Source organism: Falco punctatus, assembly GCF_963210335.1.
Source record: "Falco punctatus genome assembly, chromosome: 5".
NCBI lineage: Eukaryota > Metazoa > Chordata > Aves > Falconiformes > Falconidae > Falco > Falco punctatus.
The window spans coordinates 29,991,747-30,004,766 of NC_137584.1; the positions used below are offsets into that span (position 1 = coordinate 29,991,747).

General features: G+C 38.6%; 1 protein-coding gene and 1 long non-coding RNA gene across 10 annotated transcripts in view; one reads left to right on the forward strand and one right to left on the reverse strand.

Annotated features, from left to right (window-relative positions):
- Positions 1–13,020, forward strand: part of GREB1 (growth regulating estrogen receptor binding 1) — a 117,408-nt gene that overhangs the window by 99,299 nt on the left and 5,089 nt on the right. For all 9 annotated transcript variants that reach the window (XM_080390640.1, XM_080390633.1, XM_080390634.1 and 6 more), the window contains 8 exons: positions 1,680–1,838; positions 4,245–4,387; positions 5,137–5,298; positions 6,966–7,170; positions 7,971–8,145; positions 9,034–9,252; positions 11,519–11,654; positions 12,200–12,400. In XM_080390640.1, coding sequence (XP_080246766.1) covers positions 1,680–1,838; positions 4,245–4,387; positions 5,137–5,298; positions 6,966–7,170; positions 7,971–8,145; positions 9,034–9,252; positions 11,519–11,654; positions 12,200–12,400 — 1,400 coding nt within the window. The remainder of the gene's footprint in view (positions 1–1,679; positions 1,839–4,244; positions 4,388–5,136; positions 5,299–6,965; positions 7,171–7,970; positions 8,146–9,033; positions 9,253–11,518; positions 11,655–12,199; positions 12,401–13,020) is intronic.
- Positions 1–13,020, reverse strand: part of LOC308065096 — a 32,042-nt gene that overhangs the window by 7,472 nt on the left and 11,550 nt on the right. The window lies entirely within an intron of this gene.

Below are 13,020 nucleotides of genomic sequence, written 5' to 3' on the forward strand. Positions count from 1 at the left end.
GCTTCTGGAGACTGTAGAAAATTATTACATTAAATTGAAAAGTAGTTGTCTGTATATTCTCTGCCATTCACTTTTTCAATTCATTTACATTATTGAAATATTTTAAGAAAAATTTTGTGTCTTCAAATTTTCAGATCTTCAACTGATACCTAAGAGTATTTTATTTTACTAATCATTTAGAGTTTATTCTTCCTTTCAGTAAGAAAACCACATATCTCTGTTTTTCTTGGGAAGTCATCAACAGCATTAAAGTATACTAAATGATATCCAGCCACTATTTATTAGTTTAGAATTGAAATGAACTTTTGTGGTAAACTATATAAAAAGAATCAGTGAAATTCTGGCAGATTTATATCCTGAGGAGCAATGTCATATTTTCTAAGTACATAAGACTAAATGAAGGAGGAAAACAGTTCCTGCTCTCTAATAGCTAATTTTAGTTCAAACTTCCTTTATTTACAGTGTATTACTCCCCTGTGTTTCCTGATGTATTTCTGTAATTAATGGCTGGATTAGATAGAAAAATGTGGGTGATATTTTATGGAATATGTCTCATTCTGCAGTAAAAGCATGCCCACAGTCAGCTGTGGAGATCTCAGGTGGGTGCTACCTGCTTGCTAGCTGCGTGGGTCAGGCCCTGGCTGGAAGCTGTTCAATCATTTTAATTTGGGACCGTCTCTTGTCTCTGAGGGCTTTTTTTTGGGGGCAGTGCCCAGGAGCCTTCTCCACACTGAGCTGTGCTTGAGAAAAAGGCAGCTATCCACCAAGATTTATGGCAAAACCTCTTGAAAAGGTGACCAGTCTGCCAGGGGAGAGGTTTGTGCAAGCAGTCCTTTGTTTAGGCAGGATTTTGAGGTAACTCACAGTCAGGGCATGAAGATAATTTCACCATCTGACTCATTCCGCATGAGTTTTGTATTTACTTTGGATGCCAAAGGGTCTCACCTGCTGTAAATAATCATTTAGTCTATACTCATGGACACGGAGTTATGGCTCCTTACAGCAGCTTGCAGCTGACCTCCAAACTGAACTCCTCACTCCTTTTGTCAGATCTTTGATCCTCCTGACAAAGGTAAAAAAGTATTTTGTAAGGACTTGTGTATGTCTGGGTTTTTATGTCAGTTAACCTGTTTCAGAAAAAGGCATGAGTTCATTGCACGTTATAGCAATACCATTTACTATTTTTCTCTTACCCTAGGGTGAGTTATTTTTGATTACTCTGCTCTTATCACTAGAAGGGGCATTTGACTTTAACTCTGCACTCTACTTAATACTGCAATTTCTGAAGGTTTAAGAGGGCTTCTTTTCCTCAGTGAGAATATCTTTCCCCAACTGAGTTCACAAATGTAGTGCTCAGTGGAAAGACTTGAATGCCTGGATGCAGGTAGATCAGCCTTAACAGACCCTTAACAGTGTTCTCATCATCATCCCACCAACTGCTCCAGTAAGATTACAGAGGTCTTAGATTGATAACAGAGGTTTAAAAGCCAGAATTGCATTGAGGGATGAGGTACATTTGTTCAAAGGTGCACCTCTTGATGCATAATAATGTTGCTTCCTCAGAACAATGAAAGAAAAAATGATGCAGGAATAATAGACATAGAAAACCCACCTATAACAATATTAAAAGCTTTAAAAATTGTAATTACACTAATTCTTATTTTTCAATAATATCATAGACATAAAAGAAGAATCTGATCAATACTACCATCAGCCTGGAGATATGTGGCCAGATTTGGAGACATTTAAGAAGATGCCTTTTGACTACACTATCCATGATCCAAAATACGAAGATGCAAGTCTGATTTGTTCAAAACTTCAGACTATAAACAGTGAAGGTTAGAATCTGAAAAATCTAGATTGGTACACGTATATAACATTTATTTTTAATGTAAGAATCCTGTTAAACTTTTAAACAGAGTGAAATTATCAGAATTGCATTTGAGGAATTTAAAAAAAAAATTTGAAATTTGCCAGATGGAGTATGAGCCTTATAAATGTTTTATGGAATATTATATAGGTAGCCTTTCATTAAAAAATCTGGTTCCCCAGTAAGTTTGTGTATTTGATTGGTTTTATATAGTAGCATTTTCCTGCTCTGTAGCAATGGATTGACTTATGTGGGTAAAGTAATTTATGTACTTAAAGTGCTTATAGGTTGAATTTTTAGGTTTGGTTTGGAACGCATGAGATGCATATGGCCAGATCTAGATTCCTGGAGTATTGAGGTGTGAATTAGTCCTCTGAATTAACCAGCTGGACATGCCAAAGCATATGGGACCGGGTAGGATGTATCCAAACATGCTGAGGGAGGTGGCCAACACCATTGTGAGGCTACTGTCTATCGCTTTTAAAAGGTAGCGACAATTGGTGGAGGTTCCTGATGGCCGGAAAAAGGAAAATGCCATGCCCTTGCTCTACAGGACAGAAGGAGGATCAAAACAACTACAGCCTAGTCAGCCTACTCTCAATCCTCAAAACAATTATGGAACAAACTCTCCTGTAAGCCATGTCCAGACCCGTGAAGACAGGAAAGTGGTTGGGACCAGCTAGAATGGATCTATCACAGGCAAATCATGATCGGTAAACATGATTGCATTTTATGATGACGTGACTGGCGCTATGGACAAAGGAAGAGCAGTGGTTTTATCTTGACTTCAGCAAGGCTTTTGTCACTGTCTCTTATGACATCCATATAGCCAAAACTGGAGAGAGATGGTTTGGATAGGTGGATTGTAAAGTGGCTGGGAATTTGGCTGGACCACTGGACTCAGAATGTATTGAGTGGCCCAAATATGACTGACAGCTGGGTATGCATAGCAATACCCAGAGACTGATAGTGGGGCAAATGCTGTTTAAGATTGCCATTAATACTGGTCAGAGGGACAGAATGCAATGTCAGCAAGTTCAGGGATGATACCAAATTGGAGTGGCCGTCAATATGCAGGAAGGTAGCACTGCCATTCAGAAAGACCTTGCCAGGCTGGGGAGGTGGAACCTACAGGAAGGAACTTTAGGAAAAGGAACCTCATACAGTCCAGTGAAGGTAAATGCAAGATCTTGCACTTGGGGTGGAATAATTTTTTGCAGCTGTACAGGCTTGGGGTCAGCTGTATAGACAGCAACTTTGAAGAGGGTGACCTAATGATCCTGGCAGACAACAATTTGAACATAAGTCACCAGTTCTCCATTGGGTTAATGGCTTACTAAAAATTTAGCAAGCAGCTTAAAGGAACTGATTATTCTTCTATGCATGGCATCTGTAAGACTGCATCTGGTGTATTCTGTCAAGTTTTTGGCTTCTCAGTACAAGAAAGACATTGGTATGCAGAAGTGAGTCTAGTGGGCAGCCACCAAGATGGATAGAGGCCTGAAGCACATGATGTACATTGAAAACTGAAGAAAATTGTGTTTGTTTGGTCTGAAGAAGCCTAGCAGGAGCATCTGATTGTTGTCTTCAGCTTCCTGTTGGGAACTTATGGATTCAAAACATTATAGATACGTAGCATAAGGACAAGAGGCAACAGACACAAGTTGTATAATGGGAAATTACAATTAGCTAGTATAAAAAATATTTCCAGAATAAAAGTGGTCAAACCATGGAGCAGGCTGACCATAAAGACTGTGGAAACTCCACTTTTAGAGATTTTTCAGAACGTGACAGCACAAGGAACAACCTTGAACAACCTGATCTGATGCTGAAAATCTAAGTGAAAGGTTTGGCCAGATGACATAACAGTCCTTTTCAGCAGAAATTACATCTCATCTTTCTTCAGTTTCCAAAAAAGTAGGCCCTCTTAAAATGTGGATATTCGCTAAAGGGCAACATCACTAAATTTGCCAAGTTCATTTCACATAATCTCCTGTGATGTCCATCCCAGGATAACAAATGTCTATCATAATACTTTTTTACTATTTATTACTTTTGCAAGCATTCAACTAATAATAACATCAGCAACAATTATTTTAATAATCTGGCTTTGCTTACACCTCAGCCTTATGTGAAATCTATACAAAATTATCATAATAATGAATTTGCAGGTACTTCTTTATAGTCCTCTTTGCTGCACATAACAATTTATAAAACATACTATGCACAGAATGAACTCATAGTTTGTTTTGCGTGTGTTTAATCCTGCCATTGTTCCTAGATGCTAATTACAGTGACAGAAACAATTTGTCACAAGGGAATACATTCTGTCCTTGAATATATGTTACATTTAAGTTGTTTCTTTTTTTAATAGACAGATCAATGAGCAGGAGGCAGGAGGATATGTATGCACGTCGTCAAACAACTAGGATGAGATTGTCCAAGTATGCAGCATATAATACCTACCATCACTGTGAACAGTGTCATCAGTATATGGGTTTCAATCCCAGGTACCAGGTAAAGATTTGCAAATATTTTTACTCAGCAGATCATAAACTGAAGCAGACACAACCCAAACACAGTTCTGTGTACATTCACTGTATTTGAATTGGCTTAGAAGTTGTACGTATGTGTTAAAAACACCTCATTTACAGATTCTGTTATTTCTTGAGGTTTGTCTACTTTGACAAGACTGCAGGTTTGGGGATGTCAGAGGACTGATCCTTGCCTCATTTACACTAGCATATTCAATGCTGTAATCTGCATTCCGTGTGTATACTACCAGTTAAAACTGGTAAACTTTTCCTACTGGGTCTTATTTTTTTTTAACCTGACTAACAGCAAAAGATGCTACTTCTGATACAGTAGTCGTTCAGCATGAGAAGTCTATGTGTGGTGTACAGACTGTTATTGCTCAGAGTAACCCTCCAATTGTTGCCTATTGGAATGTGAGGAATGCAAATACTGGTTTTTATGTGTCAATATTTCTGAAAGCTGAAAGTGGCCTTCAAGTATTGGTACCATCTGCAAGACAAAGCAGAAACAATGGTTTCAAAAGACGGAACAGTTTAATTTATATTTTTTTAGTGTATGCTCTACCCTAGGGGGCATTGCTCAACATCTAGTGAATTGTGAGGTAAAATCTAATGCAATACAGTAAGTGATTGTAGTCTGTTTGGTAATGTTATAAATGTGTACTAAATACAACGAGACTTTGTAGTTTGACTCTAACCACTGGAATTATCATTTTTTTCCCCCATCCTCAGCTTTATGAATCCACTCTGCATGCATTTGCGTTTTCCTATTCTATGCTGGGAGAAGAGATCCAGCTGCATTTTATCATTCCAAAGTCAAAGGAGCATCATTTTGTCTTTAGCCAACCAGGAAGACAATTGGAAAGCATGAGGCTACCACTAGTCACAGATAAGGTAGATGGATAATTATGTTTATGGGCATATATGGGAAAGAGACACCACCAATTTCAAAATCTGTTGAATTAGGATTCTTTACACTTCTGATCCTGCTGTCAAGAGATAACGAAGATGTCCTGATACTAAGCTTGAATTTTCTCCCAGAAAGGAAGACATTAAACAAAACTGTTAAGCCACCTGTCAAAACTGTTTCTTTTGCCCATTATCCAGGTTGATCCTTTGGTATGAACACTCTTATCTGGGGCAAAAAGTCTTTGGTTATGAGTTTAAGATGTTAAAGTGGGAATAGTTTCAGCAATGAGCCTCAGAGACATGGTTTTGTTTATCATAGAGCTACTAAGAGGAAGCAATCTTTTTACCGTAGAGGAAGGCAGTGGATTATCCTTCTTACTCTGCATAACTGCTCAGTTGCTTTCATAAAAAAATAAGGCTTTCAAAGAATCTTTGTTACATTATTCAAGACTGTCCAAAGGATCACATTACGCTTGTTAAAAAAACACTTTGTAAGGTCATCCATCTGACAGGCTACGCAAATTCTGATGTTGGCTAGTGACTGCAAATATCTGTGTCTAAGATGAAGCCGTGCCTTGCTCAGGCCACACTGCTTGGACTGTTGAAGCGATTTGCGGCACAGTAGTAAGCAGTAGCACTTCTATCTTGGAGAAAATAAGCTTCTTCCAATAAATAATAACCAATCAATACCACCCTCCAGTTCAGGCTTTTATGTCCAGTTCAAGTTTGAAATGGGAGAACTCGGTCAGCAACACAGCAGCAACTCTGGATGAAACCTCCTGCTCTCCCTCACCCAGTAAACTTGTGCTTGGCTATGCAATCAGAACTGTGCACTGGGTCCTTGTGAAGTCTCTTTCTGCTTCTGCCACCGACCTGCTCTGAGGCTTTGTCAAAAATTCTTCCTTTGGTTCTTTTCCTGTTCACTTGCTCCAAAATGGTGCCTGCAAGCTTGCTGTAAGCTTGAAAAGTGCTGTGGGATAAACCTACATTATTAAACCATTATAAAATATTTTTCTTGATCCACTTTAAATTCCCTTCTGTGAATTCCACTGACATCATATCCAACATTTTGTGCTTTGGCATTTTTAATCTGGAGTGCTTATCTGTGAGGGCTTTGGAGAGGCTCTGTAAAGAGGCACACTTTCATTCTGGGTCCTTAATGACCTTAGTAGGAACTAGGCTAAAATTAGTTGCCCAGACTGGAACAGTCCTGGATGCCTGTAGAAACACAGCTTTCCGAAGCTGTGCTAGCAGACTTGGAAGCACCTAGTGAGTTTCAATGCATTCAAGACTGAGTGATAGCCAGTCAGAAGGGTTGTACTGCGGTTTTGGAGTAAGGTGTTTCTTACCATCTTATGCCATATGGACCTAAATCCTTTTGGAGATCTAGCCTCGAGGTCCTGTGCGCTTGGCAGGTCAGGGTTAGCAATCCTACCCAGTCCATCACACTCTCAGCAGCTGAATAAACTACGTCATAGAGTTTTCTTTTCCCCAACTTTTACAAAAGTTGCTTATTTCCTATTACGCTGATTTAAAATGTAGCAGATTGTCCAGTGTCAGTGAAGCTGATTTATTCTCTTAAAGGATCCGGTTCTTTTTGTTTAAACATCACCCAGCTTAATACAGAAACGCACGCTTCTTTTTGTTTACAGAGTGAAGATTACATAAAAAGCCCCACTTTTACTCCCACCACTGGTCGTCATGAACATGGACTTTTCAACTTATATCATGCAATGGATGGAGCCAGTCATTTGCATGTTTTAGTTGTCAAGGAATATGAAATGGCCATATATAAGAAGTATTGGCCCAACCACATCATGCTTGTTCTTCCAAGCATTTTCAACAGTGCAGGAGTAGGTAAGTATAACAAAAACTTCTAACAAATGCAGGCACACAACTTGGGCCCTTGAAGTGTTGTTGCTCAACAGTGAAATGTAGGCATATACCTTCTAGCTAGTATATCTGATCTGGTGATCTGGATTCTCTCTGAAGAGAATGTGTCACAGCTGAAGATACAATTCACTTAATCGAGGTCACCTAAAACAAACTAGATTAATTTTACCCTAGAAATACTTACTCTCCTCTATTGATTTTAAAGGGAGCCGAGGGTGTTAACTCAGATGGAGTTACCTACTCTGTTTCCTTGCGGAAATAATTTATGTGCTGTGGTGCACTGATTAGGTACATCTATTAGGTAGGTTCTGCTAATATAATACCTGTGAAATGTTCAGCACCTTGCTTTTACTACTGGAACAACTTACAGACAGCAGTAGTGACAAACGTTCAAAGTAGGTTGTCATTGTTCCCATGTTATTCAGTTGGTCAATCAACATCTCTAGACATTTGCACTAGGAGATGCTAGTGGAGCCAAATATCTGTCAGGGTAAAATAATCAGTTGCTAAACCCTTAAGACACCAGCAAATTTTTACCACAGAAGTCAGGCTTCATTTTTTGTGCTTCCCAGTGCGGATCCTATAAGTCGTTTCCTTGGCAAGTGACAAAGTAAGTTGGCTCTGTGGAGTGTCAGGGCGTTAAAAATCTTCAGAATGGTTCATACTCAAGTCTGCAGAAATATTAAGTTCAAAAGGATTTCAAGTTAAAAGCAAACAATTTCTGCCCCTACTTTTAATCAGATGGTTTATGTCCTTGGTTTCAGGTGCTGCACACTTCCTGATAAAAGAGTTGTCTTATCATAACTTGGAGCTTGAACGAAATCGGCAGGAGGAGCTGGGGATAAAACCCCAGGATATTTGGCCTTTCATTGTCATTTCAGATGACTCCTGCGTTATGTGGAATGCAGTAGAAGTTGATTGTTCAGGGGACAGGAAAAGGTAAATAGAGTAATATACGCTTTTTCAGCTGATATCTTTTAACCTTGCCTAATGAGAGAAGTATTTTCCCTAGATATCTGCCTTTGCATAGCACAGTTTAGTGCTTGTTTTTCATTGCTGTCCCCTGAGGTTTCAGTGCCCTGCAGCCTTTGCTGTATAGCTTGACTCCGGTTCAAACCAGAGTTACTGACACTGCAGATTTCAGACGCTAAACAATCCCTGATTCACTGGGCAAGCATGGGTATTCAAATGTACATTTTAAACAGGATTTTTCTAAGGAAGCTAAAAGACATTTCTGTGCAAATTGTGTAACTGGTTTCCTCTGGCTTTTTTGTCAGTCTCAGGCTGTATGGCTCCTTTATTAGCTCCCCAAATCCCCAAACAAATATTTTTGTTTTCATTACTTTAGAACATTGTTTGTACTAGATATTTTTATCTATTCCCAGAACGGTGCTATACAGGATTTACAGCAAAACTTCAAAGAGAACTAAACTCAGTGAAAACTGAGATTTATGGACTCTAGGGGTGGGCTAGAAGGATCTTATACTTAGCACTTAAGTTATGGCACAAAGTCAGCAACCCTCCCAGAGTCATTTGGAACATTATCCAGGTAACTTTAAATTTTTACATGTCTGAGTTAATATTTTGAAAGATCCAGACTAAATTTCAGAACTGTCATAGCAGTCACCACCACACAAGCTCTAGTTAACTTTAAGTTTTGATTAGAGTGAGAGACAAAAAGTTGCAGTCAAGTAAGATAATGCTGAAGAATCCTGATACTCGTAACTACTTTTGATTGTTAAGAATTGCTCTTCAGCTGAATGAGATTCCGAGTATTATCTATATACTTTAAAATTAACACATTCTAAATTATTGTAATTATTGTAGTGATTATACGTGGACTGAAAGGAATGTTTCCTTGAAGCAAATTCTGCAACATATTGAAGCAACTCCCAATGTCACTCACTACGCCTTAATTGGGATGAGGAAATGGTCCAGTAAAACAAACAGTGCTGAGATCAAGGAACCGCTCTCCTGCTGCCACGTGCACGATTTCATTATGCTGAACGTTGACCTGACACAGAATGTCCAGTACAATCAGAACAGGTAAGTGAAACAGCAGCATCTTTCAACAGATATAATCAACCAAATAAAGGATTTCTTACAAAAGCTCTTGTGTTTTTAGGGGATGTTGCTAATGGGATGCAGACAGATTTCATTTTCTTACTGATGGTTCAAATCCTTCCCAAATTGCCAGCAGTTGGAAAAAAGACATTAATTTCCATAGTTTCAAATAAAACAGTCATATTTTAATTATAGAGCAGACACACTTAGCAGCGTGCCCTGCAGTATTGGTCCCTCAGTTGTCTAGTCTAAGTGGCCCTTTGGGAAACACAGTACTTCTGAAGGAAAGAGGGAAGTATGGGTGAACGGTGCATAATCAAATCTTGTTCTGACATGGAACTGAGATACAGCTGGGCTTTCTACCCTCAGTAGCACAACATGGAACATACTGCAGGTGTGCTCATCAGGACAATCAGAAGAAAGGAATAAATAAGCTTTGTTAACATTGGTGGTTGTTTCTCACATTCAGCTGTCTCAGAAATTGGGCTTTTTCGTTTATTGTTCCACATGGGATGTATCAGATTATAAAATTGCTGTACGCAGTGTCACCAGTTATCAACTGTATTCACTAGATACGTCATCTCACAGAATTTCACAGATCTATGTGAAATAGGCTGTGGGTTTGGCCCCATTTCTGAGGGACAAGCATTTATTAAAACAGAATGAACTAGGTATCACTAGAGGTGGGGATTCACTTCTCTGAAACTGGACTTTATGCACCTCAGAATCTGCAAGATGTCCATGTCGGCTGACAGGTATGACGTGAAATCTACATGTGTTTTTCTGTAAGCTACATGGGATACCCCAGATAATCTAAAATGGCTCTACACATCTAGACTTAGGTAACTGAACATCAGTCTCTGTACTTCTCAGAAGTACTCTCCTATGCCAGGAAGATGCCTTTTGAAGTCCAAGTTTACTTATAATTGCAGGAAAGCACTTCTGCTTTCGTTATTCTGTGGATAAACAGAAGACCTAAATTTCTATTGTCACCAGCCCGACACCTTAAGAAAGAGCATTTTAAAGTTGCTTCCATGCATCTCCTAGTGCAGAACTGTGCTCCCAAGCTGTCCAACTGTATTACCTTATGAAGCATTATGAAGGGCTAATGAAAAGAATGAAAATAAAGCATAATGATAGGAGTACAGGCAGCAGTGTTAAAATGTCAGGAATGCCGGATCACAGCGCCCATTTCCTGCCTGTATCTTTAAACCATTATCTTCCGTGTGGGTGCTGTTGAGCCTGAAGTATTGTATGACATTCCACGCCTGGGCTGGAAAGGAAAAAAGGTACATTCTAAAACACGGAGGCACAGTCAGGAACACCAAATATCCATGTAAATATTATTAAGATGAAAGACAAGATTTTAAAAACCTATAACAAATGCCATGTTTCTCACTGATGTCAGCTGTTGTGGTAATTGCTCAGCTGTCTTGAATCCAAGCCCTGGATGCTAACCCACCAATTCTGCACATCATCCTATTTGCTTTGTAATATATTTTCAAAATGAAGAACTGAGTCTGGATTTTCCAAAGGCCAAGTATTTGAGTTTAGTGAGCTTTAGAAGTTTACCTTTTATTACATTGCATCTTATTTTTAAAATGGGACAAATTCAGCTCAGGGATGTTTGGCCTCATTCTGCTTAATTTATTCCTGTGTCTCAGCAGTTCTGTTGTATTAAGACTCCTTGTCTTTAAATAGCTTTTGTCTCTAATGTAAAATGACAATATATCTGTAGAGGAACATTTTAAAAATTACTGGATATTTGTATTCTAAGGGAAAAATGAGTACTCGGAGATGTCTGTGCATTTGACAAATCAAATGTAGGGCCTCATCCATTTCCTTGGAAGTCAAAGGAATTAATTTCCTTGACCTTATCTGGCATAGTAACATGTGTAGCTATTTTCTATAACTACGTTATTGTAGTAAAAGGCAAAGAAAATATTTTAACTCCTAGGTCTTTTCCCTGGCAATTTACTACCTTTCTTCTTCCATTTTCCTCTGTGTTTCTGGTCCTTTCCCCCCCTAAGTGGTTCCCTCCCTCATTCTGATCTTCTTGAACTCATTCTAGCCTAGTTTATTATTAGAAAGCTGAGGTCTCTTTCCCTGACTGATAGGTGCTGGTGGAGGGTCAGTACGTTTGACACCTGTCCTTTCTATACTGCTGATCAAAGACCCTGAGTGCTTGCATTTGTTAGTGTGTGATGAGAAACATTCCTCTGAACTGCTATGACTTTATCCTTTCCAGATTTACGTGTGATGATGTTGACTTCAACTTGCGTGTCCATAGTGCTGGACTTCTCATCTGTCGGTTCAATCACTTCAGTGTCATGAAAAAGCAAATTGCAGTAGGAGGACAGCGGTCCTTCCATATTAAGTCTAAGGTGGGACCTGAGACCTCGGTTTCATTGTTGTGACCATTCTGTTTTCCTTTTTTTGTACCCTGTAAGCAGGAGACCTGAGGTATTTTGGTGCCTTACCAGTTGCCAGTAATTGGGTATGTCCGCCATGTGTTTGGTTTTTTTAATTTATTAATTTCTGAAATCTAAGATATTCTTGGCATAAATAGCCCTTTCCTTAATTATTTTCCTAAAAAACTTTTAAATAAAACACCTAAAACATCTCTTTATGATCCAAGTAACCATTCACTAAGTTTTTTATCTATAGCTATTGCATTACTCATCTTCATATGACTTCGTATGTAGGAGTACTTTGGGTTCAAAGAAGAAACCTCAAAGACTCTATAAATACAAATATAATTCTGTGAAATGCTGAAACTTTTTTGGTAGCTGGTATTTTTGTCTGGATGATTTTGCTTCTTATATAAATCTTAGATTTGTAGGACAGAGGTATATTTTATACAAACCAACATTAAGTACAACTTGATTGATCAGGATTTATCTGTACTAGAAATATTTTTTCCTCATAGGTATCTGACACTCCAGTTTCAATCTCCCCTGCTCAGTACATTTGTGCTCCTGACAACAAGCATACCTTCTTGGCAGCACCTGCTCAGTTGCTCCTTGAAAAATACCTGCAGTATCACAGCCATCGCTTCTTCCCTCTCTCACTGAAGAATTATAGCCATCCAGTGCTATCTGTGGACTGTTACCTTAACTTAGGACCACAGGTACTGAACAAAACAATCTTCAAGCAGCTCTAGAAATGTATAGGCTATGTTTTGGATGAGTTCATTGATGCATTCCTTAATAATAGTTACACAGCCTTTGAAGAACCAGGTATTGGAACCCTATAATGTTGAAATAAAAATCTTAAACCCGTAGAGATATTATTAGAGACTTCAAATGAATTACATGGAGAACAATACCAGAGTTGTTCTAAATACTAATACAGTCTTTGAATTATATGAGATTCTGAATTAACACAGAAAACGTTTTTCTTGTAAGAATTTTCCCAGTCTGCTATAACTTGGCCCATCCTACAGCAAATATCTACCACAGGAGTGTTTTACAAATCCTAGCTAGCCTTTAGAAAGCACTTCAAAATACAAATTTAGTTCACTTTTGGATGATAAGATGAGGCAGAGAAGCAAATACCAATCGAACAGTCAGAATGGGAGAAGATGACATTACATCTCAGGAGCTGTTGGCTTTCCCTGATGAGTTTAGATCTAAAGCCAAGGTCATACTTATACTCAAATGTAGGTCAGACAGAAGTGTGATAATAAGTTGGTGTTGTTCTGGGGAGAGAAACTGTTTTTAACTTTTCACCTGACTTGAATATTAAATG